Source organism: Miscanthus floridulus, chromosome 4 (genome assembly GCF_019320115.1).
Source record: "Miscanthus floridulus cultivar M001 chromosome 4, ASM1932011v1, whole genome shotgun sequence".
Lineage (NCBI taxonomy): Eukaryota > Viridiplantae > Streptophyta > Magnoliopsida > Poales > Poaceae > Miscanthus > Miscanthus floridulus.
Genome location: NC_089583.1, coordinates 110,226,742 through 110,253,834, shown reverse-complemented (window position 1 = coordinate 110,253,834; position 27,093 = coordinate 110,226,742). Strand labels below are relative to the sequence as shown.

The following is a 27,093-nucleotide window of genomic DNA, read 5'->3' as shown; positions in this document are numbered from 1 at the left end:
TATGTTCCTCTTAAGGTAACCGATATAAAAAGCAGTGTAACATTTTCCCTGTATCGAAAACAAGGTCACTACACTTGCTACGTGAGAACTTGTTCATACTTTTTGGCTCTTCTTCCTCAGTCTTTTTTATGGTATTCTTCAGAAATGTTTTAAGCTACAGTATTCACACCCTGACCAATATATATGAAAAGGTAGAGTCTAATAAATATAACTAGAGGGCCTAAATAAACATCCGCGTTAATCCGCACAGATGTGCTGGAAAAATTATAAATCCTAAAAATTCTTAAAATGATAAAAAACATCTAGCCTTTAATCTGTTAAAGTCAAATCATCATCTCTAGCTAATAATAACTATAGGATTGTCTCTCTCTCTCTCTCTATATATATATATATCATAATTGTAAACCCCCACTAGCCTTCTATCTTCAAAGTAGACACCATCCACTAAAATTTATTTATAATAATTTGTCACTTCATGCAAGTAAATATAAGTTGTCTAAGTTAATTTCAAATCATTCATGATTCCCGAGGTTCCTTCTAGTTCCGTTTTATTCAAAAATACCAACCAATGCCATATGAAAAATACATAAAATAACTCCCTCTTGACCACTGTTACCCCATCAGCTATTATCACTACTGCAGGAATGGTTTCTAGAGACGGTTTCTAGAGACGGTTGGTGAGGCTTTGTAGAGGCGGCTCGGCCAGCCGCCTCTATCATACCGTATCTATAAATCATGCATTGGTAGGGACGGTTCTCAGACCGCCCGTACAAATTGATTTATAGAGACGGCTGGTGTTATAAGCCGCTCCTACAAATCGATTTGTAGGGGCGACTGATAACACCAGTCGTCTCTACAAAATCGATTTGTAGTGACGGCTGTAGTACCAGCCACCCCTATAATACCTGTTTGTAGGGGCGGTTCAGTCTAAAACCGCCCCTACAGTACATTTTTTCGCAAAAAAAAAAATCAAATTTACAATTCAAATTCGATCAGAACATATATATACTAGCTGCTCCCTACAAATCAATTTATAAGGACGCCTGTAGTACCAACTGCCCCTATAATACTTGTTTGTAGGGGCGGTCAGTCTAAAACCGCCCCTACAGTACATTTTTCCGCAAAAAAAATCAAATTCGACTAGAATATATATATATATATATATATATATATATATATATATCTGACCATAAGCACAAGAGCATTGTATAAACTATCATTACAAGTCCAATTCACAAAAATATATACAATCCATCGTTAAATAGACATGCTAGTACTGAATTTATCTACATGCTAACTAAGTACTAAAAGTTATCCTACTAAAAGTTATCCAAATGTTCTGGTAGTTCTTTCGTCTTGTCCTTACCAAAAATTCTGCACAAAAAGAACAAAAGCAAGCCATCAGTTAGAGTGGCTGTAGAAACAATTATGTTCATCAAAAGGAGTTCAGCTATTGGCATTAGCAAAACCTTATAGTTCATTTCAGATCTCATAGATAAATTTTTTTTGCCAGCAAATTCATTTAAAACCACTATTCAATCAGCAACAGCATACTGGTCATCAACATGTGCTTGAAATGGACACATCAGACAGAAGAGGCTCAAAATCAAATGGAAACCGAGCTGTTGTATTGTCCCTGCCTCGATGGGTTGCAAGTATCTAACCATGGATTTCTAGGCTGCTAATGCACATGTATTTCACCTCTGAACTTACCAGAAATGGTCCACTGCTAAGAGGAAAGGGATGTATAATCTTACCAGGCCGGCAAAGAAGCAGCCATCGTGCTGAACCATATAAGGGTCCTGACCTGATGAATCAAGCTGCACAAAAATCAATCTTGAGAAACCTAGCAGCAGCTTTACCAACACCAAAACGCTAAACATTCTAAAATACTGCAGGGTTAGAAAGGATGAACTACTAAGGTATATAATTGCATTCTTGTGTTTAGCTTAAGAATCGTGTACCATCATTTAATTATATGTTTCACAAAACCAACAAGACATGTTCCATAAAACCGAAAGGATAAACTCATAGAATACCAACTAACAAATAATTCATAAAGGCAAATAGGACAGTAAGGTTATTTATTGAAATTAGAAAGGTGAAATTGGAATTGAAGCTACATCAATGTTTACTGAAGATTTGTATGCTTGTTTAAATAGCTCACCTTTATGGCATCCATCTCTCATAGAGCTTGCTTGTTTAATTAGTGTTTGCAGTGTCTTATGAAAAAACATGCTGCATAAGGACGTGATTAGATCAGATCTGAATACACTTTGATTAGATCGAGTATAAATACAAATAGCCAAATAGCTCAAGTTAGCTCACCGTCCTGGCCACCAAGGCACTCGACGGCCTCAACAAACTGTCATTGCAGCTCCTCCGTCCACCGCATCGGCGGCACCTAATCCTCTCATTCTCCCAGCCTTTCTCCGGTTTGCAAACAAAAATCAAAGTTAATTAGTAGGCACGTATACATCTATAATTAGATAGATCATATCGGGATGCAAATAGCCAAATAGGTTAGGCTAGGGTTCGGGTGCCGGCTTTCGTACAACAGCAAGGGAAGAGAAGACAACGGCAAGGGAAGAGAAGGGGCGCATACCTAGTGGGTGCTCGTCGCCGGCGAAGGAACTGAGGAGGGCGCACATACCTAGTGGAGTAGTGGGTGCTCGTCGCCAGCGAAGGAGCTGAGGAACTGTGCACCTGGCATAGGCGTGCAGCGTCTGCCCAGTTGTCACACAAGAGAGAGTGAGCACCAGGGAGAGGGAGACCTGGGCACGGGGGCGCACGCTAGACGGGGGCCACAGGGGCCACGCGCATCAGGCGAGAGGTGGACGAGCGACGGGCTTGGTTGCGGCGCCTACCGCGGCCAAGATGCGGCGCGGGGGTGAGAGGAGGGCGAGGGCTGGGAATTAGGAGTGAGTATAAATGTCTATGCACCCCGAGGCACGACGGCACGGCATGAAGCACGCTTTTTTAGCCCGACACGAGCCCGGCCTGGCCCGATGACATGCGGGCCTAGGATGGCCTGGCCTGAGAGTGTAGGCCATGCCTGGGCCGTGGCTCAGGCCCGTGGGCTGGTACGGCACGGCACGACCTTCGGCGGTCGGCCTAGAAGTGGCCCGGCCTGCCCCCTCCCCCTCCTAGGCCTCCTCACTCCTTCGTCCCCTCCCCACGGCCCAGTGCGGCCCACCGCCCACCATCCCCGCCTCCCCCCTGGGCCTGGCTAACCCTAACACCCCATCGTCTCCACGTCCGTGTGGCCTGGTGCCGACTAACCCTAACACCCCCTCCTGAAAAGCACGGGCAGCCGCGCAGCCACAGCCCCTCGGCCCTCGCTCCCTCCCCGAGTCGCCGACCTCCACTCCTCCCCCCCTCCCTAAGGCCAGCCTCCACTCCTCCCCCCGCCTCCGAGCCTCCCAGCGCTCTCATCCTCGGCTGCCACCGGAGCTCAAGGCCGGCTGGGTCTTCCCCTTCGGCCCTTCTCCTCCCTCCTCTCTCTCTCTCTCCGAATCCGTCTCTAGCCATGCCCGAATCCGTCTTCCCCTTGGTCAGATTCGGCCTGTCGGCACGCAGATCTATGGCGCCATGGCGGGAGGCGGCCGCGGCGGCGTGGTGGTGCGGTGGTGGGGCTGTGGTGCAACGGCAGCGCGGCGGCGGCACGGGAGCCACGCGGGATACTCCAGTGGCCCTACTGCGTCGTCCGTGGCCCAGCTGCTCCGGTGGTCGTAGCTCATGGAGCTGTGGGCGGCATCGAGGCTGGTGCCACGCGGGACGCCCCTCCCTCCTCTCGGCCCTTGCGCACGGGCGCTGATGCCGTGCCCCCACACGGACGGCCCCTCCCCGCCTCCACTCCGACGGCTCGCGCTTCCTCCCCTTCCCCCTCTCTCTGGCTGCTCGCGCTTCATCGTGGACCCGGGCTGGCCCGGCACGCTGGACTGACCGTGCTTCTCGGGCCGGCCCGGCCCGATAAACGGCCTAGCAGGCCGTGCCTGGGCCATAGGTCAGGCACGGTGCCCGCCTCGGCACGGCCCAGTAGGCACGACGTGTCGTGCCGGCTCGAACCCCATCGGGCCTTGCCTGGCACGGGCCCGTGCCGTGCTGGGCCGGCCCGGCCCGGCCCATTGAACATCTATAGGAGTGGGATGGAGGGGTTACAATTATATAGTCTAGGGTTTTTAGATGGGCCGATTTGGGCCGATGGGCGGAGGAATATGGATGCACGGCCCAGGTCTAGGCCGCTGGACACAGCAGGGGCGGTTGGTAATAGCCGCCTCTACATACCAGCTGCTCCTATAAATCGACGCATTTGTAGGGGCGGCTCGTATTACCAGCCGCCCCTACTGTGCCATTTGTAGGGGCGTCTGCTGTGCTGGAGCCCAAGCACGTCACTGTAGGGGCTGCTCTAATGCCAGCCACTCCTTAAAAAAAAGCCCCGTTGCTATAAACTGTTTTTCACGTAGTGTATCTACTCCCGCCGTTTAAAATTATGAGTTGCTTTGACTTTTTGATTCATCTATTTTGCTATGCATCTAGATATAATAATATGTCTAGATATATAGTAAAATGGATGAACCAAAAGAATCATAATGACTTATAATTTAGAACAGAGGGAGTATCTCATTTCAAGCTCTATCAGTGATCTTGAGTAACATGATGTCGATTTAGATGACAATTTATTTTATTGTAATAGTTGAGAGTGCAGTGACCTAAAATTTTTATTTTTAGTAAAAACAAAATGAGAGTTAATAATATAAACCGAGTTCAATATTTTTATTAACTTAAGGATAAAAATCTATAGCAACCGATAGGATCAAAATTTGGAAAACCAAAAATCAAGATTTATGACATCATAAGATTACGTCTCTTAAAATCTTAGCCGGCCAGTGAGCATGAGTTGATGTACCAGTGACAATACAACTTGGTGGGTGATGCAGAAATTTCATGTTACCATCGAACTTTACACACCGAATCCGATCCGGACCACGTGCACAAGAGCATAAACACGCCAGCACAAGATCATGAATCACGACGTCAAATTACGGAATTTAGGCGAGACGTCGTTGTCGAATTACAGAAAGCAGCCTCATACCTTATCAGATCCGGCGGCAGCTTTGCGGCCTTGACGACGCATGTGTATCTATCTCAATCTGAATGTGTTGGAGTGAAATAGAATGAAATTTAGTTTAATTCCACTCCAATCAACTCCAACAAATGTGGATTGCGATGAATACATACGTATAAGCCAAAAACTCGTATAAATTTCGTCTCTTGACAAAACAAAACGTGAAAGATACATACACTGCACTTTGTACCTGCAGCTGTATCGGCTTGGCATGAAGAGCTTTTCCTTCACATCCTCTCAAAGCATGGTATCTTTTTGCCGTATCAGAAAAGAATGCTTTGGTTAGGTTGGGGACAATGTAGATGTAGGTAACAAACCGTAGACTCTACTGCATCTCTATTCTATCTACCCCTATCGAGCAATATGGTTCTTGGAATCTCGGGCCTCGTTTAGTTCCGCCGAATTGGCGCCGGCAGGAACACTGCCGTTTTGTTTTTATTTGGTAATAATTGTCTAATTGTTGACTAATTAGGCTCAAAACGTTCGTCTCGCAAAGTACAACCAAACTATGCAATTAGTTTTTGATTTCGTCAACATTTAGTACTCCATACATGTACCACAAGTTTGATGTGACGGAAAATCTTTTTTTTTTATAGTGCCGAATTCTATGAATCGGGGGAACTAAACAACCCCTCGGTTGTGTGGTGGTGGTGGTTCTCAAGAGAGCAACCTCCTCAACCGCATTTCTGGATAAGGTCATAGCCTTTCCATGCCCTACTCCTATCCTACACATGCTTTTGCCACCGAGGAGCCAGACCAGTTTGTCATTCTGCAATTAAAAAAGTTGTGTTTTTTTCTTCAAGATCATGCTTCTAGTAGCTTTTTTTTTCTTTTCTTTTCAGGCAATCAAGCAGCTCCGGTTTGCAGGAACTGTTGTTAGCGGCCAATCACATATTTTCCTTCTGAGGAAAACTGAACCACACGATGAAGCCACATATTGGGGAGACAACAACCATAAAATTTTGAATGATCTGTTATCTTGCGAATAAATTTGTATGGCCAGTTATTGCTGAAGTTTCTGAATCAAGCAGCAGGGCAACGTGCGTGCGATGCCCCCCAAAGCAGCCAGGCAGGAGAGCCACCCCTTTTTCCCCTCTGAACCAATCAATTTTGGGCAGGCGAACCGTGCACAAGACCATCGGCTGACTGAATTATTCAACAATTGTTAGAAAGGGCAGTGCTGCACCTTTCACTTCCTACCATCCTCAGCCTAACTTGGTGCATGACTGCTTCAATTCCAATCTTATTTGAATATATATGTTGGTGGAGCCCATACGGAGTATGGGCCAACTCCCCCCTCGAAGAGGCCTGATGAAGGAATAATGGCGGAGGCTGTCCCTAAAACGGCGGAGGCTCTATCCAAAACGGCGGAGGCTCTCCCCAAGACGGCGGAGGCCTAGCGCAAGGATAATGGCGGAGGTTCTCCCCAAGATGGCAGAGGCTCTCCCAAAGATGGCGGAGGACTAGTGCAGTGATCATGGCGAAGGTGTTCCACCAAGGTGCGGGACGATCAAGTCAGCAAGGCATACGTGAGGACAGTTGATGGGCCTCCAATGGGCGTCGGCTTAGGCCCAAGGTGAAGACATCGCGAGACGGTGTGATGAGAACACCCCTGAGGTTAGATACTAGGGCTGAAATATTCCTGGAATGTACCGTAGCAGTTGAGGGGCACTGTTGTAAACTCTGTAAAATGGTAGTTAAGCCATATAAATAGGGAACACTTGTAAAGGGGGGTGAATGAATGAATGAAACCCTAAGTCTTGTGAGTCTGTATTTGATCCTCATTCGCTCTTTCAGGCAGTCCTCTGCCGAAGCTAGAGTCCAGAGCCTCGGCCAAAGTCGAAGGCCTCCGCCCCTTTCTTACTCCCACTTTGCCAAAGCCTACTAAATCCGTCGTTTAGCGACCTTCTACCCGGAGCCTCTGACGGATGATCTTGTCCGACAGGAGTGCGCCACGTTCAGGGACCTCCGCCCATCTTAGGGAGAGCCTCCGCCATTATTCCTTCATCAGGCCTCTTCGAGAAGGAGTTGGCACATACTCCGTATGGGCTCCTCCAACAATATATCTCTACGACTCTAAGCACCGCACTACCTTAAAAGGTTGGTTGATTAGATGTAGGAGCAGTTATTGTTGTTATGAAACACTTTATCAGGGCTTTTGGAGTTCCTTAAAACTGTCACTTTTGACTCGTCTTCACATGCATCACCGCTTTTCATGACCACAGATTTGTCTATATCAAATGGAAACACTATTAATTATAGTTTCATAACTAGTCATAATTCCTTTGATTTGATAAAAGCATTTCCAGTTCAGATCGGTTTTCAAATCAACGACGAGCTGTTCTTCGCTTCTGCCTCTTGTTGATGACAAATCTGTGGATTATTTACTGCTGTCTGGTTTGGTATGAGAGAAAAGCACTGTTTCTGGCTGGAAATTTACGATCGTTTACGAGCAAGCGAACAGGCTGAACTGTAATTGACCTGGGCACTGCCAATGAAAATGTCCCAAACACAGAGAAGAAGAGGATAAAAAGATCTCCCTGAACTCCAAACAAGATCACCTATTTTCCTAATAATTCCTCACAAATTATCTATGGCGATATGTGGACACCTTTGTCCTGATCCGGCCTCAGGCACGCCATAAATGCAAGTTGCAAGCCTCAAGTCCCAAGATGTGGACCAATGGCTGCGTATCCTGTAGCGATCTCGATCTAGACAACTGAATTAATGAATTATCAGGCGGCATGTGGTGGGCATCCCTTGCTGGACAAATAAAGTATATGGCCATAAAATGAAAAAGGAAAAAGTCTACTTAACCCTCCACCTTTCATACTTGGTCTACTTCACCCTCAACCATAAAATCATCTGTTTTACCCCCCTGAACTTTCTAAAACCGTCTATTTTACCCCCTGGGCGGTTTTGCCATAGTAACAACATGTCTGCTACAGTAACAGTAGTTTTGCTACAGTTCCGGTGTTTTGAATTTTCTTTTTATTTATTTATTTTCGGTGAATTTTTTTAAAAATCATAAAATGAAAAATCTAATTTTGTTGGACTTTACATGAGTAGATCTATATAGTGAATATATAATACGGTATGTTTTAGTATAAAATTTTTACTGTAGCCTTAGATTAATTGAAAAATCTAATTTTATCTGTAATTAATTGGAATAATTCATAGCTGCAGCTTCTATGGTCCAATTGTGGTGAAATTTTTATGATACGCTAATTATTGTATGCTTGAACTATAGTAAAAATTTCGTACTCATTGGACTATGTATAACTTAGTTATAGATAAATTCTAATTAATTACAGACAAAATTGGATTTTCCAATTAATCTAAAGCTACAAAAAAATTTGTACTAAAGCATACCGTATTATATATTCACTGTGTAGATCTACTCATGTGGAGTCCAATAAAATTAGATTATTCATTTTATGATTTTTTCTATGATTTTTCAAAAATTCACCGAAAATAAATAATAAAAAAAGAATTCAGAACCACCGGCACTGTAGCAAATATGTCATTACTGTAGCAGACCCGCAATTACGGTAGCGCCCGCCGCTGGAAACCGTGCAGGGGTAAAATAGACGGTGTTAGAAAGTTTAGAGGGTAAAACAGACGGTTTCATAGCTGACGGTGAAGTGGACCAAGTATGAAAGGTGAGAGGTTAAGTAGACTTTTTCTAAATGAAAAATCTATAAGCAGCTTCTGTAAGTGATGCTCAAATATCTGTCAATACTCGAATAATTCCTATTTTTTGCCGTCTCGTGCGAACAATAGATTTTTAACATGAAAGAAAAGGGCACCAGAGAAAGAATCGAAGGAACGTGGGGTTGCCAAATGCCAAATGATCAGGATGGAGTCATGCCATGAAAGCGTCAATTTATTAGTGTAGCATCCATGCAGCAGTTGGCATTGGCAATGCAAATGCATAGGCTGGCATGTCTGTACCTTCGATGCAGATTTGATGTATATTCAACTGCAGCTAGGAGAGATGGGTGTCCCTTTCATAGGTGACATCTAGTACCAAAGCAAGGATAGAGCTCCAGCTCATGATTTTGATCATGTGATCAGTTCTGGCACTGGCTTTGTTTCTACCTAGTCAATTAAGTAACAGTAACTTTGCATCCTTGAAATCCTAAGATGTGAGAGAAAGGCTCTTGCCTATATTAAGGAGGATAAAACAGGTTGTCCCAGTGAGGCAAATGATGTAGATTGCACTTGTACAGCCTAACCTCTCTGGATTCACAACATGGAAATTTACAAACAGCTCAGCCTTAATCCACATGCAACCTCGTCACATTCAGTCTCCTGCTCAACAACTATGTTTCGTAATGGATACATACAAAAAGAACCTAAACAGATGAAAACTCTATAAAATTTACAGGGCAAGAGCATTTCAGGCGTCGACAGCACTTAGGGGGGGTACAGATTTTGTTCTCGGGAGATTTGGCGGCAACTGAGCTCCAGTATAGTAGCGCCTCGCTGTAAACATATAATCCGGGCTGCTCCCAGATGCATTAACCTCACAATGCCGGGCCCTTTGGGCTCCTGGATCGGGGTGCCTGCTATGCCATACTTGGCTGTTCAAGTCAGAATGATAATCCGTACTTGCTTTACCTGGGCTTGTTGGCACGCGGAAACTGTGGTTCTTTCCAATATGGAAAGATCGCAGCTTGTTCAAGGAAGGCTTCATCCTATTTACTCCATATGCATTGTCAAAGTCAAGAGATGGATGGATAGCCTTCTTTAACTGTGCCATTTTCCGTGCTTTGTACTTGGCAATCTTTACCTCATGCTTCATGCCGAACCCATTTGTGTGATGGTTAGTGTCATTCTCGTAATGGTTAGATGAACATGATTGCTCTTGAAATGAACTGAAGCAAAGCTGACTAGAAAGATCTCTTCTACCCATCTGTACAAGGCCATTCACATGAGTGGACTCCTTGCTTTTGACATAATGCTCTGTTTGGCCACCTCCATCATCAGAGCTGCCAGCAGATTCCTGCAAATCACACTGCTCACCATCGGCTTGGAATGTGATCTCCTCAAACCGCCCATGTAGCTCTGCACATTGGCAACCTTGACGGCCTGATGACATGTAGGCGTAAAGTGAACCACACGATGACACGTTGGATCCACAGTTATGGCAGTATGAAGTGTCAGGAGCTTCCTCTATGCCCGGACCAGGCCTCCAATCTGGTACCAATGCACTGACCTCACCATCAATCATGTCAGCAATTCGAGTAACTTCATGGTCAGTTATATCCAGCTCGGCTACCATTTCAGTTGCAACACTTAGTGCGGTATCAGCCTCAACGTCGAAAGGAAAATAGATGTTGCGTACCCGTCCTGCAATATGAAAAATTAGCTTTCAATAATACCAAAAACGAATTTCTTATATGGACTAATTCAGAACTTTATGCATTACAAAGTGTGCATACCATCATTATCAGAAATCCGCAATCTGAGGAATATGCCTCCATCCTCACTCTTTCTCCCTTTGATTGTTATATCCACATTGCCAAGAGGCTCATCTTCATTCTCTTTGAACAAGTCAATGCCATCTTGGCCTTTCATGTCATCATCCTCGCAGTCTTCACTCAGAGCATCTTCATCAATGCTTTCTGAGAATCCATTACTCATCATGGAGCCATTGCTATAGGTATGCCCTAAATATGAAGGCTGCCGTATATAATTAGACGGTACATGATAATCTCCACCATCCAAAGAAACAGCCACGTCATCACCCTGTAGGAAGGGATCCTCAAGCAGTTCTCTCGCTGACAGTCTCTGAGAGGCCGTTGCCAGGCACTTCTCAACGAAGCGCCTCACCATTGGATCTTTCACCTTGTACAGAGCTTCTGGCTTAGTACCCTACCAAATCAAACAGGTAGCTGAAATCAGGAAAATCATTTCAAACTGCACACCAGAGTCACAGTTGCTGCAAAATGGCTTATAGGGGGTCCAGGCATCTTCTTACAGAGATCACTTTCTTGTATATCTGCACCTGGTGTGTACACTCGCTGTAGGGGTACTCAAACGTGACCATCTCGAGCACGCACATCCCAAACGAGTAGATGTCCACCAGCTCATTGTACTCCTCCTCATACACCTCCGGTGCCATGAACTCCGGTGTACCTGTCCAACCAATCCGACACATCTAGCCCCCATCAAATTACCGCATAGCTATAGCCAGTTGTGCTCAGACAACATAATTTCGGGCTAATGAGACTCGAAACATCGGTCGTTTGCAGATTTGACACTGGACCCACATTCATAGACACAGATGGACCCACTTGTCATCCACCCGAGTGTCATCGTAATCAAGGAGTCAATCTTTTGTCATTTTTTGCAATTTTTTCCTAATCAGATGGCTTACCCACGCAATGGACGGCGTGGGACTTGCGGAGGATGGCCGCGAGGCCGAGGTCGCCAATCTTGACCTCGCCCTGGTTGCCGTTCACGAAGATGTTGTCACACTTGAGGTCCCGGTGGATGATGGGCGGATTGTGGCTGTGCAGATACAGCAGGCCGCTGAGGATTTGCCGGCACCAGTGCTTCACCGCCCATATGTTCACCCTCCGGTGCCTCTGCCTGTACCTAAATCACCACCAGACGCGTAACCACAATCAATCAGTCCAAGAAGCAACCAAGCAGAGAGAGTGAGGAAAAAAAATAAAGAAGACGAAACTTTTGCGACTGGCGAGGAAAAAAGGGGACTCTCTGCAACCGGACATGAAAAGGCAACAACTTTTAGGCGCTTGGCGGAGGTTGGTCACTTACTGGCGGAGGGTGCCGGAGGTGAACATCTCGGTGATGAAGTTGATGTTGCGGCGGGAGACGTCGACCCAGGAGGTGTAGAACTTCATGATGTTGCGGTGCTTGAGCGTCTTGAGGAGGTGGATCTCGCAGTAGAGCCGCTCCAGGTCCTCGGGGCTCTGCAGGAAGTCGTGCAGCTTCACCTGGTTCCACGCCACCTCCATCCCCTGGTACTCATCGAACGCCCGGTACCTGCAGTCCCCGCACACGCACCTTGGATCAGGGACTCGGTGGGCAAGCGAAATGAAAGCACGCAGCTTTGGCGAGAACAGCGCCGGATCTTACACAATCTTGGACGCGCCCTTGCCAAGAACGTCGCTGAACTGCGATAGACAAATAGGAAAGGTGCAGGGAAACGGATCAGCGGATCGGTGAGCAGACGGATCAAAAAACGGTGATAGGAGAGGAGCTGCAGTGGTAGCGGCGATTCCATACCCGTCCGTACCGGCCGGTGGGGTCGACCTCCGCGTACTCCGGGCACAGGCAGACGGCGGCGTTGGTGTTGGCGCCTATCATTCTTGCAGCTCTAGCTCGCTTCTTCCCCCCTGCAGCTCCCAAAAGTACCGCCGGGGAGAGCGCACGTCCGTGCCGCAGCTTCTGCGGTTGGACAGCAGCGGATAGGGACGGAGAGGGAAGGGGAAGAGCGCACCTCCGTGATGCAGTGGAGAGACACCTATTTAGGGGAATCTGGGCACACAGGCTGCGGGCAGAGAGACAGAGAGAGGATGCAGATGGGGATGAAGAGCATGACTGCACGAGGGTTAAAGCAAGGCTGATTAGTGCCATGTTCATTTTCGCTTGACTTATAAGTGTATTTTTTTTAACCCAACGAATAATATTTTTCTTCTACAGTATATCAGCCAACGATATTTTTAATCGCGGCTTATCAGTCAAGCAGACGGCAGATCGATGCGCGTGAGATGCCACGGAAAAGCCAGATGATTTTACTAGAATTTTTTACTCAGATTAACTTTACTGTATTTTTAATTCTGATATTGCTGGTAGGGAGCATGAGATTCTAGATATGATGGTAGGTTATTAGTTCGATGATTATTCAAACCTGACATGCAGCATGTTCGTTGGTTGGTTTCAGCCAGGACTTATCAATCAGCCAATGGTATTTTCTCTCGCAACAAACCAGTACTAGTCGAACTTAACAGCCCAAAAACCGATCAGCGAACAGACGATGGTCTAGTTATTGCAGTTGCTCTTAACAATAATCAAATACTGCAGGTCGCTTTAAGCCGACTATTTATTATAAACATAAAAATGTGGTGCACAATAATAAGGTCACAAAAATGGTAAATAATTTCCAAAGGAAATTGTGAAAGCTACTACTACCTCTGTCCTAGCGCCCTGTTCGCTGAGCTTATAAGCCGTATTTTTTCAGCCAACGAATAATATTTTTTTCTCACAACAATCAGCTAACCGTACTTTCAGCCACGACTTATCAGCCAAACAAACGGAACTTAAATTATAAACTATTTTGTCTTTTATAGTTACGTAGATTTTACTATACGCATAGATATATATTATGTCTACGTACTTAATAAAACCTATGTGTCCAGAAAAGCTAAAATGACTTATAAATTTAAAACAGAAAGAGCATGCGACAATTCCATGTGCTTTAGAGGTAATGGTTACGGGTGATTTTGTTTTATTTAATTTGATCTCAAACAAACTCGTCATGAAAATGGTAGCATTTTAAAAGCGGGTTATAGCATTAGAGGAGAGCTCTACTACTGATTTAGCCCATAGAGACAACTGAACTTAGCCACTATAATTTTAGTGTAGCCCCCTATTTAGGCCATGTTTGGTTGGGCCGTGGCTTTTGAAAAAATAGTTACAGAGCTGTGATTTTTGAAAAAAAGCAGCTATGAGATATAGGATGTGGAGAAAAGCCAAAAGCCCTTTGGTTAAGCAGCTTGTGGCTTCTGTACAAACTCCTACTACTCTTTCACTTACAAAGCGGGCCCCTCCCATCAGTCTCACACAGCTTCTTCCTCTCACGGGCCAACAGCAGGGGTTGGAGTCCAGGCCATTGGCGCATCGGGGTCGGGGCTTGGGCTTGGCGACGCATCGGGGTCGGGGCTAGGGGCGCAGCGACGAACGTCGACCGAGGGGATGCCGGCGCATTGCGGACGCCATCGCATCGGAGCCACGGGGATGCCGGGTTGGGGTGGAGGACACCAACTGGAGGGACGCGCGCCATTGGGGTCGTATGCAACACCATCGGTGTTACACCCTAAACCATTTACTAAAACATATCATGAGCGTCATGTTTATTAGTTAATGCATGTGATAGAATGTGTAGATAAATTTCTTATAACTTTAAAATAACTAATAAAAATGTTAAACGAAAGTTGATTCAATAGTTCGTGTATATCAGGTAGGGTTTAAAACTAATTTTTATTAAGCGAAAATACTATAGAACATGTGTGTGATTCTTAAATAAAGTTTGAAGTATAAACTTTGTAGATTACAGTGAAATACTTGTTGAAAAATAATATTGCTAGCTAGTATTTCTACTAGTCTAGAAATTGCAAATTGAAATCAAGTTCTGCTTAAAACATAGAAAATTTCTAAGTTTGTGAACAACTAGATATTGCTATGTTTAGTAAATTATTTTGAGAGATTGGGTTAAGAGGTGGTGTAGTGTTATAGCTTGACTTTGGTAGTCTTGTATATCCTCTGAGCATGGTGAAGATGGTTTAGCTCCTGAAGCAACCGTTTAGTTTTTATAGGTCGCTTTAAAATTCGTGCACGACTCGGTCTCCGGCTGGGAGGCAGCATGGGCGCGGTCACCACGCTCGGGCGCTCGGCGTCACCGCGTTGGTAGCGCGTGTGGACGCTGCCACGCAGTGGCCGACCATGGCTGCCTCTGGCCTAGCTATGGCCTGGCTGCCGCTGACCCCGCCATGCAAAGCTGCTACCGCCCACCCGCGCCTATGACGAAGCCACTACCGGTGCTATCACATTCGTCAGTCGCGTCCGTGCCTGTCCGCTGTACCCTCTGCGCCGCTGTCAGCCTAGTTCAAGGCCACCACTGCCGCGCACACGTGGCCGAGCTCGCCATCGCCTTGTCATTTACGACACTACGACCGCGCGGGCCATGCCGGTCGGAATGCGCACGTGCCTGTTTGCTAGCGCCTGTGCTTGGGCCTCCACGATCAAACCGACCGCATCCCGCCAAGGCGAGGATAAGCTGAAGCCACCTACCACGCCCCATCTCTCTCTTTCTCTCTTCCTCCCTCTATCGTCGCCGCTGAGCCACACCATCAATTACCATGTGAGCGATCACCTCCATTCAATTCAGCGCATCCACATCTTCACCATCACGTCCTCTCGCTGCCCGACCCCACCTAGCTTTGAAGCGAGCACAACCAAACTCTAATTTGGAGTTTCTTCCACCACCGTGCCTATAAGGCCACGTCCGTCCGAGGATATGGGTAGCCCTCCCACCATCCCTCCCAAGCTAATTCACCTGCACCACTAGCATTGCTTTGACTGCCTCTTCACCCTATGTGCCTTAACCGAACCGCTATCGCCTCCCCTTCGTCGCTGATGCGACCGTGCTACCGTGGTGCGTCGCCGCACGGCTCGGTCATATGTGGTTAGCCTTTCCTCCGTCATCCTCCACCCCAACCGTCACCTCGAACTGGTCCATGGTAGCCTCTTGGTACTCACGAGCTAACTAATTAGGCCTGTAGCTACCCCATCCCATCGGAACAATGGCGCCGCCATCGTGGATGGCCGCGTGCCGCTGCACCCTTCCCTAGCCTAGTCGTGTAACACCTTCTGGTGTTACGAGCTTGCTTAGCACCGAGATTTAGGTTCGAGAAGGATTAGCCTAACAAGTTTTTGGGTTTTTATAATTTATAACATACATGAGGACGAAAAACAACTTCTATGAACAAGGATCAAACATAACTTGTACTTAGTACTTAAATAAAAGTTGAAGTACAAGTTTAGTAGATGGAAATGCAACTTTAACTTTTGAAAAATAGATGTTGTTAACTAGTGTTTTGGGAGCTCAAAAAGCAAATTTGACGTTAATATAAGCTCTTTTAGTTAAGTCGGCAAACACTTGAACTATTGTGTAAAATACCATTTTTGGTGAATTATATCGAGCAAAATAGTTAAATGGTGCTTAAACATTTTGCTCCTATGGGTTAGTATAAGGATATAGGACTATTATATGAAATACTTGTTGATAGCAGTTAATAGGGTCTCGGCCTTTTAAAAATTGTAACAAAACTGTTAATGGCTGTTAGTTTGAATTGAACCCTAACTTTTCTAAGTATGAGAAGAGTAGTAAGACAATGCTATCTTGACATTTAAATTCTAGCTAAAATGTTTAAACACTAGCTACATGTTTTGGTATTGTTGATTGCATCGAAGTGAGTACTTTAGCATAGGTGAAGTCCACGGATGAGTTGGAGTTGTCAGTGGCGTCGTAGAAATTGCCCTAACTTTGTTTGAACATGTTGTCAATCTTCTTTCTAGATTCGATCGTGAACTGGTGTTCAGCGCGACGAGCTCCTGTTGGCACTTCTCTATCTCCCTCGATGCTCACTCTCCGGCCATGCTCATTGCTTGGACGAGAAGCACTTAGTGGCTAATAGAATTTTGAACTCTTGTTTTAATCTCAACTAGGCTCTAAGCGGTTGGTTTTGATGCTTTAAAATTCATGCTTCACACATGGTTCGGCCGTTTGGGCCCAAGGATGCGGTCACCGCGTCCAATGTTGCGCCGTCATGGGCTACCTACAATGCTGTCGACCGCTGCTACCATGCGTTGCACCGTGCGTTGGCTAGCGTACTCTATGGCCGTGACCACTGTCCCGCTGACCAGTCGTGTGGCGTTGGCTGTCCGCTAGGCCTAGTGTGACCACAGCCGCTCTCCTGCCGTGCGCGGGACGCTGCCGACCGTGGCGCTGTCTAAGCTCACCTACAGGGCTGCGCCTTGTCCTCTTATTGTTTTGGTTACTGTAGCGCTCACCCTCAGCTGCACAACCCACCTACCGAGCCTGAAGCTCGACGTCAGTACATAGTTTATTGCATCACGATGCACCATGCTAGTTGTGTGCGCGTGGCCGCACACGGGCACACCTTCAATGGCTCTAGTCCAAGCGCTAACCGACTGCATCGCCTATCCTTCGCTCGAGCGGTCATATCCTCAGCGATGTCGTGCCTCGTCGGGTTGTGTCTAGGCCATCTCCTGCTAGGGCTGCTTCTCATGATGTGGCGGTGACAGTGCACCGCTCTCCCTCTCCCTTTCTTAATCACCAGCCCGATGGCTTCCCACTCCAATTCCGCACACCAGTAGGAAGCTTAGCAAGTTAGCTAGGTGTTGCATTCTCATCGAGCCCAGTCGTGGTCTATCAATGATCAATTTTGGTTTCTCCTCGCCGCCGGTCATGTGCGCCGCCATGACCATAGGGTTGGGGGTAAGGCCTATAGAAGTGGTAACAGTTCGATTGCTCGTAACCCTGAGTTCACCTTGACTCCCTCCATCAGTTGGCTATGTTATTTTGGCTAGGGGTCTCGTCATTTGGGGGTGACGCGTCGGTGTCCATCATTGAGCGCCGCTGCCTCACTCGGTCGCATGTGGCTAGATCGTCGTAGCGCTTCCCTGCTTCAACCGTTAGTTGGGCGTACCCCACGGTGAGCCACTGATGCTTATCTACCACTTCTACTCTACCGAGCGTATGTAGGCTCGCCAGAATAGTTGCATCACTGCCGCTGATAGCCGCTCGTCGTTGTAGCCCGTGACAGTTCGCCTCTGAGTCCCTAACCGTCACCCATCCTTGCACGGTTAGCTGTAGATGGTGGTCGGGCCTTAATTCCATCGTAGAGAGCCTAGTTTGCCCAGCGTAACCGCCTTGTGCCGTCGGTCGCCGCGCTGGCGCGCATGGGGATCCTAGGGACCTCCCTGTGGTAAAGGTGAAAATATCTGAGGTATAGTTGTAAGATTACTAATGGTTGAAATATTGCTCATAGTAGTCATGTTATTATCTAAAAGAACGGGGGCTTTTCTAGCAAAGCCGAAAGTCATGCCTTGGCGTCCCTAGCCTTGGGCCGTGCTAGGCTTGCCGCGATGCATGCGTAGCCGTGCTGTGTTGGGCTGTCGAGCCTGAGGGGGTTGCTGCCGGCCCTTTTCTTTTTTCTAATGCAATTTTAATTTAGTTTCTAAGATAAACTTGTAAATTTAGTATAAAATTGTGTAGTTAACCAAAAATTGTGAAACCAATTTTGTTAGGTTTCTAAAATCATGATCTATCTGCTAGTATATTTTGTTCACATAGTTTTATAATATTTTTAGAAGTGATCTAATTAATTTGAGATGCGTAATGTTGTTAAGATATAAACTTGAAGAAATTTTTGTGATAAATTGGTGATAGTGTTGGCTCTAAAATTTTCACAGTAATTTTCTAACATTATTAGGTGCTCACTGTAATTTTTGTAGCTCCATAACAATTAGTTTGCTAAGGTAGCTAAATGAGCCCTAGTTCAAAAATATAAGTTTAATGAATAAAATACCGAAACACCTTGGAATTTTAGAACTAAAACATTTTTCTGGAGATAAAGCCTTACTTGACGACGTGGATACATAGACTAGTACGTTAGTCATTAAAGCTAGCTCATTAGCTTGTAGATTGTAATCGTATTTTATAGTTGTAATTGCCGTTGATTATTTATATCTCTGCGTTGCATCCACGTATATCATAATAGGAACAGCGATGGATCATGAAGTCGACTGAAGTAGCGGAAAAGATGGTGCCTTGATGATCGTGTCACCATGATGGAATGCTAACTGTCGGGGACCAATACTAGGATACATGAAGAGGAGGAGCTAATAACCATCAACATTGATTCATCCAAGCAGTCAAGAGCACGACTACAACTCCAATCGACCCCTAAGTGCGCAAGCTTCACCTTGCTGGGCCTCTAGGGGCGGGCTCCACATCGTCTGACCCTTGGGTTTGCGCTCTGCCTTGCTCAATGTCTGAGGGTGGGCTCCGCCTCTCCTGACACTAAGGCCACGGGCTCTATCTCGCCTAACCTCTGAGGGCTGGCTCCACCTCGCCCGACCTCTAGGGATGGGCTCTGCCTCGCTCGACCCTTAGGTTTACGCTCTGCCTCACCCGACCTCTAAGGGCTGGTTTCGCCTCACCTGACCTCTAAGGCCACATGCTCTGCCTCGCTCGACCTTCGAGGGTTGGCCCCTGCCTCGCCCGACCTCTGAGGGTGGGCTCCGCCTCACCCAACACCGAGACCGCGCGCTCCACCTTGCTTGACATCTAAGGGCTAGCTCCGCCTCGTCCGACCTCCGAGGCCATGGGCACTACCTCGCCCAACCTTTAAGGGCTAGCTCCACTTCGTCCGACCTCTGAGGGCTGGTTTCGCCTCACATAACCTCTGAGGGTGGGCTCCACCTTGTTTGACACTGAGGTCGCATGCTCCACCGCACTCAACCTCTAAGGGCTGGCTCTGCATCGTCCGACATGGAGGCCATGGGCTCCGCCATGCCCAACCTCTAGGGGTGGGCTCTGCCTCACCCGGCCTTTGGGGGAGACTCCACCTCGATCAACCCTGAGGCCAAGGAATCCGTCTCGCCCGACGAAGACCCATACCACCGCCAACCACTCTAGGTCCAAGCGAATGAGCCTAGGTCAACGCTCTGACACCAGGGAGGTGACTGGCTTACCCTGATGTAACCCATGGCCGTGATGGGCCATACCTAGGGATTCACATCAGGAACAGCATTGGGCGTACCAGTGCTGTTCTGCCTAACCCTCAAATGAGCACTAATAGGTGTATCAGTTTACCATGATGTCCGCTAGAACGGAGTGGAGCACCATGACTGGGTGATGAGGCTAGCGTATGGCACCAATGACGGACTGGGCCATGATGTGGAGCTATCCCTACTGACGTCTATAGGGTCAGCGGGACTCACAGTGAAGGAAAAGAAGGACCCAACAATCCTGGAGGACTTCTCCTTCTCATTCTCCTCTTTTCCCCTCCACTGTAACTCGTGCTTTCCCTTGGCCTATAAAAGGGAAAAGCAGGGCATCCCATAGAGGGGGATTGGCATCACAACACATCGCATCAATTGGGACTCGAACCCATTGAACCCCTGAACCGACTAGAACACACAAGCACACAGCTAGGAAGTGACCAAGCCCTCGGCACCCATTCACTCCTCTCATCAGAGACTTGGGACCTATCCTTCTCTCGACTGTTTGTAACTCCTACTATGAACTTTCAGTACTAGTAACATGAGTAGCAGCAACAAACTAGACGTAGGGACATTCTAGCCCGAACTAGTATAAACCTCGTATCCTCTTCGCACACCATCCAAGCCAGACGTATAACATTAGAAATTTACTTGTTGGTGACAACTCGAAAACACTAACAGTTAGCGCGCCAGGTAGGGGCCTATTGCACGTCTCGACATCCACACCAGGCCTCAGATGGGTAATCGCAACTTCATCTAGGGCCCTAGGGCACGCAAGTGCACTTTAGGGGACCTAGACTTCATCAGTCACAATGAAAGGAGAGTTAGGCGTAGATGAAAGCTCTAGTTTGGTTTTAGGTGAATTGATGAAACTGCTAAGTGCGAACCTAGTTTATCAAAGTAATTATGAGATAGGTAGCACATTCTAAGTGGTGAAGCAAATGAAGATCATCACAGTGATGATGGTGATACCATTGTGATGATCAAGTGCTTGGACTTAAAAAGAAGAAAGAGAAAAATAAAAGGCTCAAGGCAAAGGTATAAGTGGTAGGAGCCATTTCATTTCAGTGATCAAAACACTTAGCGAGTATGATCACATTTAGGTTCGATAGCCATACTATTAAGAGGGGTGAAACTCGTATCAAAGTATGGTTATCAAAGTGCCACTAGATGCTCTAACTCATTGCATATACATTTAGGATCTAGTGGAGTGCTAACACCCTTGAAAATATTTATGAAAATATGCTAACACACATGCATAAAGGTGATACACATTGTGTTTAGCACTTGGGAACAAGGGTTTGAAACTTCACCGACGGGCAGTCCAACTGTGCCACCGACGCCCTATACAAAAAAGATAGGGTTTCACAGAGTGGACCGGATGCTGGCCTCAATTGGACCAGCATGTCCGGTTAGTGGAAGTAGTGAAGACACTATCATCGGTGTTCGACCGGACGCTAGGTCACTTCGTGACCGGATGCGTGATGGGTACGTCCGGTCCCACTGACATGTCAACACAGGGAAGAGGAGAAGGACCAGACACTGATACTGTGTACGATCGTGATCGACCAGATGTGTTCGGTTGTAGTTGAGCAGCTCTAGGATCTCTCTGGACTCGACCATACGCTGCCCCTCCTATGTCCAGCTATGATCGAACTGACGTGTCCGGTTGTCATTTGGCTCTCTCGGGACCTCTCTAGAAACGATCGGACTCGGTAGAGGTGCGTCTGGTCTTGGCACTATGCTATGTCTAGTCATAACTTAACCGTTAAGATTGGGTGCTCAACATTTGAAGTAAGGGATGATGTGGTGGCCATCCATTGATCAGACGCTGGCAGGGTGCATCTAGTCGCCTTGATTTTCAGTGAACAAAGGAGCCAACAGCTCTATTCGTGGGGGCTCTCCATTTAAGCCCCATGGCCAGTTCAAGCTCACTCTCTTGGCCATTTGCATTGACATAGCAACCTTATGAGCTTAGTCAAAGCCCTCCCACTTATCTACATCATTGATTCATTATCTTTGTGAGATTGGGAGAGAATCTAAGTGGATTGCTTGAGTGTTTGCATCTAGAGGCACTTGGTGTTTGTGTTTTGCTGTAGGATTTGCTTGTTACTCTTGGTGGTTGCCACCACCTAGATGGCTTGGAGCAGCGAGGATCATCGAGCGAAGGTTGGTGATTGTCTCTGGCTCCGATTATGAGGAGTTCTTGACCTTTCCCCGATGAAGAGCCAAAAGGTACTCTAGTAAATTAGTTCGTGGCTTGTGTGATCCTTATCTTATGTTGGTTATGTGGCACCTATATTGAGGGTTTGGCATGTGATGCCAATTAGCGTGTGAACCTCCAAGTGAGTGAATCGCCACAACTGAGGACTAGCTTATCGACAAGCAAGTGAACCTCGGTAAAAATCATTGTGTCATCATTTGATTCCGAGGTAATTGGTCTTCATTGGTATTCATTCATGTTATTGATTGGTTCATTCCTCGACATGGTAGTATAACTATCTTGCTCTCTCTTTATATTACCGCAAACTAGTTATCAAGCTCTTTAGTGTAGTTAGTTATGAGAGCTTGTTAGTTTGGCTTAGTGTGGCTTTTTAGTTAGCCTTTGAGAGCACACTAACTTAGTGTAGTAACATAGCCATTATATGGATAGATACTATAGAAACTAGACTTGTGGTAGGTGGCTTGCATTTTTAGTAGGATAGCGCAACACTCGCTTCAACTCATATTTGTCTAATCAGGTTTGTTAAGTGTTGTTGTAGAAAATTTTAATAGGCTATTCACCCCCCTCTAGCCCTTAAGGACCTTTTAGCAGGCTCCCGTCGCCGTCCAACCTCTCCACTCCGCCAGCCTTGGCGTGATCGCCGATCACCCTGGGCATTTTTTCACCGAAAACCGAACACCGAACCGAACCGAACCAAAACCGAACCGAATAGTCGGTAGTTCGGTTTTTCGGTTCGGTTTTGGTTTCCAGTTCTGTGAAGTTCGGTGTTCGGTTTTGGCTTTGGTTTCTATGCCATACCTGAACCGAAGTATCGAGAAACCAAATAGTCAGTAGTCCTGCTGGCTGGAACCTATTTTTTCCTGTTGTTTATCAAAACTGATGGAGTACTGTGGTTTATTATCAAGAATGAACTACAAATTTGTAATATTTGATTTGAGCATTGAATTGTTAAGTTTGTAACAGTCTTGAGTCTTCAAATAATATACTATGTTGTGCTGCCAGTTCTAAATCATGTCTGATGTTTTCTTGCATCGGTTTATTCGGGTTTAACCAAAAACCCAAACTAAAAAACCGAACCAAAATTGGTCGGTTTTTGGAATTTTAGCAAACCGATCAGGGGGTCATTTTCTGGAAACCAAAATTTTGAAAAACCGAATAAATCACGACACCTAGGCTGAATCACCGAGGCACTAGGGGAGTAGTAGCTTGCAAGCACCAGAGGCCCACTGCCCTAGGTCCAACCAGCTCCTCGGCTTCAACTACGGGAGGTTAGAGCGCCAGCTCGGTGCCTTCCTATGACCCCAACCATCCCGAGAGGACCTGAGACACCCCACCTTTTTGTTCGCCAACATCATGGTCCAGCTGTCGGAGGAGAGCCACTCTCTCTGACATACCCCATCTAGAGCGCCCCGATAGCGCTCCTGTCCAGTCTCCGCAATGCCATAGAGACCGATGGCCATCCTATGGCGTAACGCACGCCTCCATCCCCCGTGGACCACGAGTTCATGGGGATGACCAAATATATCATGGAGTCTTTTCACGGCCACCTCGCAGGAGAATTAGAGTCGCCCTCTGGCTCTGACTTTAGTAGGGGGAGCCATCACCCCTCTCGTGAGTGTTTCATGATGGGTACCCCCAAGGGACATGTCGAAAGCATCCACGAGGAAGAGGCTACCCAATGAATGACCTCGACGACAGGGTCAAGAGGGATGTAGGGGCCCCACCTCACCTACGGGTGGAGCAGCTAAAGGCCCAACACTAAGAGCTTGAGGAAGCATGACTCTAGCTTGAGCAGGAGCACGCGCAGCTCGATTGAGAGATCGAGCGCCATGGATGCGTTGGGCGCACGTGTGCCATGGCCTATGATGCGAACTTGAGGATCATTAAGGACGATGAAGCCCTCCCGCACTTTGCCTGAGCAGGCCAGAACATCGCTACGGTAGCAGCCTTGCTTCGTGGGCTTCTAGGGCCTTACATCCAGTGTTTCTCCCAGTAGTGCAACGAGCTTCCCAATGTCGCCAACGCTGACATCCTAGGAGCCTTCTTATCTAGGACCACCTATGAGTCCCTGGCTCATAATCTAGGACGTAAGGGTCCATGGACCACCAAGGAGCTCCTCGACATTACCACTAGCCATGCCTCAGGGTGTGGAGGCGGCCAGGAGCGATCTTCGACCGCCTCAAAGGCAAGGCGAAGCGGGACAAGGACGCCTGACAAAGGCGCCTCCAAATGTCCCATCAAGAAGAAGAATAGGTAGCGGCACAAGGGCTCGCTCATGGCCACCGCTGACCGCAAGGGGGCTAGAAGCCCATGGAGGGTACCCTGAACCATTCTTTCCCCATCGAGCACCTATACAAGGACTATGACCTCTTGAAGCGGTTCTTATCCGGAGGCTCCAACAAGGGGGAGCATAGGAAGGAGCCCAGGTAGATGAAGCAGTGCAACGTTGCCCTCCTCTACTTGGCCAAGTACTAGCAAGCGTTGCGCCAGTACCAAAGCTGGCGAGTGTGGGGTCAGGCCTTCAACTGTCGGGGATCTGGTGCTCCGCTTTGTCTAGAGCAGCAATAATCGCCACAAGCTCTCTCCACCATATGAGGAACTATACATTGTCACAGGGGTGCTCCGACCAAGCGCCAACAAGCTCAAGGCCATCGACGATGAAGTTTTCATTCAATGCCTAGAACATTGAGCAGCTACGTCACTTTTACCCTTAATATACGCACACTTTCTCTTATTAGTATCATTATCAACTCCCCGATCTTTAGGTGATGCCTGACCCTAGCAACGGGAAAGGGTCGGGTCTCACTTAGGGGCTAATAAGAGCATATCTATCTAGGTAGACAGTCTCCACGTCTGACCCTTTCTCACAATTAAGACCTAGAAGTAAAGTTTACAGAAACAAACGCTAAGTAAAACTAGTCGGACTACGAGAAACCTATGCCTCGATGGCTACGATGCCTTTGCTCACCAGCGTGATCATAGTTTTTTTTCGCACCCCTGGCTTTTTGACCTTAGCCGTGGAAAGAGTCGGCGCACATTTAAGAGTCTATCCGCCTGTTGAACTTTCTTCGTGCCCTGACCCCCTCTCACGTTGAGAGCTAGAACTAGGGATATAGTAACAAACTATGATTAAAACTAGTCAGACTATGAGAAACCTATGCCTTAGTGGATACGACATCTTTGCTCACCAGCGTGATCAGAATTTGTTCACCCACACCCCGAGCTTTATGGCCTTAATGATGGAAAGGGTCGGGGCGCACCAACCTTTTTATATGAAAGGGGGAGAAGGGCTAAAAACTATTTGGCCATAACAAAATCTAAGAGCTTGTCCATTTATTATGAGTTCATTGCCTGGCTTATCTGCCTAACTAAGTTTTTGGGTAGGATGTTCTCATCCTCAATCTCCTCAGGTAAGTCCTGTCTCAGCGGGAAACACAAGTCGATCAGACAGCTTGGCCGCTACCGAGAGACGGGTAGGGAGTAGCAGGATGTCCCACACGGGTAATGTCGACCCCGTCACGAATGACGTACCTGGACTCTGCTCAAACTTATCTAGTAAGAGCTCCCTGAACCCATTAATTGTGCCATCAAGGTAAGTCCTGCATCGACAAGGTCACCCTTAATTTGCGCACTGTTTTCTCTTATCAATTTCGCTATCGAGCTTCTGACCCAAGCAACTGACAAGGGGTCAGGCCTCACTCGGGGGCCTAGTAGGAGTATCTATTCGCTAGACATTCTTTATGCCCAACCCCTTCTTACATTAAAAAACTAGAAGCAGGGTGTACGAAAACAAACTCTGAGTAAAACTAGTCAGGACTATGAGAAACCTACGCCCCAGTGGCTATGATGTTTCTGCTTACCAGCGTGATCAGAGTTTTTGTCCCTACACCCTAAACTTTAGCCTATGCCTTCTCAGGAAGAGTTTAGAGGAGCCCACCTATGGAATCTCCATCGAGGAGAGGCTAGTAGGTCACCCAAAGATGATCGGAATGACTCTAGCCACTATCGAGAGATAGGTAGGGAGCAGCTGGAATGTCCCATGCAGGTCACACCAACTCCGCCACGAACGACGGACCCCCACTTTTCTTTTCCATTGCATGATCATTCATTCATCCATTCTCATGCATGCATTCATACATTCCTTCATACATTCATCTCATACATCCAAGCATTGTATATGCAATTACTGCATCACAACGCTTCACGTGTCACGTCACAAATCAGGTAGTCAGTCTCATTCGACGTGAGCGGCAACCGACCGAGGTTCGAAGGCTGGCCACGTGAAGGGCTCGAGGCCACCTCATGCCAAATAGAGCTAGGGGAGAAAAACATAGATGAGCCCCAGTGGCCTTGCCCTGACCCCTGCTCAGAATTGGACAGGTACATCTAGACCTTTCTCGTTCGATCCTAACCTCGAGCCAAGCCCACAGAATCTCCATCGAGAGAGAGGCCAGCGGGCCACCTAATGTCACTCTCTGGAGTGACATGGGCATCTACCGAGAGGCGGGTTAATGAGTAGTGGAATACCACATGAGGGCTATGCTGACCCCATCAGCGGATGATGGACCCATATTCTACTCGAACATGCCCGTTAGCGAGCTCATCAAGCGTGACACTCGAGCCATCAAGGCAAGTGTCGTTAGCTCAGCCTCTCTAGTTGTGAAAACCATCGATGGGGTGACACATAAAATATGGCCAACCCCCACCAAGCCCCACGGGGCTCGGGGGATCGAGCTGCCCGACCCAAACTCAAGAATCCACCTGACCAGGGTTCGAAGGCTAGCCAACGAAGGGCCTGAGGCCACCTCACGTCGAACAGAGCCAGGGGAGAAAATGTAGAGGAGCCCCAGTGGCCTTTGCTAGACCTACTCACAAGCGGACAGGGTCATGTCAACCTTCTCGTTCGATCCTAACGTCGAGCCAAGCCCACTGAATCTCCATCAAGGAGAGGCCAGCGGGCCACCTGAGTCGCTTTCCGGGGTGACACAGGCATCTGTCGGGAGGCAGGTTAAGGAGTAGTGCAATGCCACATGAGGGCTATATCCACCCAGTCACAAATGACAGACCTAGATTCCACTTGAACCTGCCCGATAGCGAGCTCACCGAGCACGTTACTCAAGCCATCGAGGCAAGTGACGTTAGCTCAACCCCTCTGGTTGCGGAAAACATGGATGGG

General features: G+C 47.3%; 1 protein-coding gene and 1 long non-coding RNA gene across 4 annotated transcripts; both read right to left on the bottom strand.

The window, feature by feature from the left end:
* Positions 1-1,204: 1,204 nt before the first annotated feature.
* On the bottom strand, positions 1,205-2,983 carry LOC136552581 (uncharacterized). Of its 2 annotated transcripts, XR_010782843.1 has the most exons (5): positions 2,606-2,983; positions 2,329-2,426; positions 2,168-2,238; positions 1,758-1,820; positions 1,205-1,374 (listed from the first exon to the last, which is right to left on the bottom strand). It is a non-coding gene; the product is annotated as an uncharacterized lncRNA (long non-coding RNA). The 2 variants fall into 2 exon arrangements; XR_010782842.1 differs by having other exon boundaries at positions 2,329-2,920.
* A 6,345-nt stretch (positions 2,984-9,328) lies between these two features.
* Positions 9,329-12,697, bottom strand: LOC136550311 (probable serine/threonine-protein kinase WNK1). Of its 2 annotated transcripts, none has more exons than XM_066541845.1 (7): positions 12,389-12,697; positions 12,239-12,276; positions 11,918-12,145; positions 11,514-11,734; positions 11,142-11,272; positions 10,576-11,008; positions 9,329-10,483 (listed from the first exon to the last, which is right to left on the bottom strand). In XM_066541845.1, exons 1-7 carry the CDS (start codon positions 12,467-12,469, stop codon positions 9,531-9,533), a joined length of 2,085 nt encoding a protein of 694 aa, XP_066397942.1. In that variant the 5' UTR covers positions 12,470-12,697; the 3' UTR covers positions 9,329-9,530. The 2 variants fall into 2 exon arrangements, with proteins under 2 accessions (XP_066397942.1, XP_066397941.1); XM_066541844.1 differs by having other exon boundaries at positions 11,115-11,272; positions 12,389-12,696.
* Between the last annotated feature and the right edge of the window lie 14,396 nt (positions 12,698-27,093).

Coding starts and splice junctions, on each gene's coding strand:
- LOC136550311 (XM_066541844.1), bottom strand. CDS start 12,469: ATGATAGGCGCCAACACCAACGCCGCCGTCTGCCTGTGCCCGGAGTAC. Junction 12,277..12,388: donor CCACCGGCCGGTACGGACGG/GTATGGAATCGC, acceptor TGTCTATCGCAG/TTCAGCGACGTTCTTGGCAA. Junction 11,273..11,513: donor CCACGCCGTCCATTGCGTGG/GTAAGCCATCTG, acceptor TTGGTTGGACAG/GTACACCGGAGTTCATGGCA.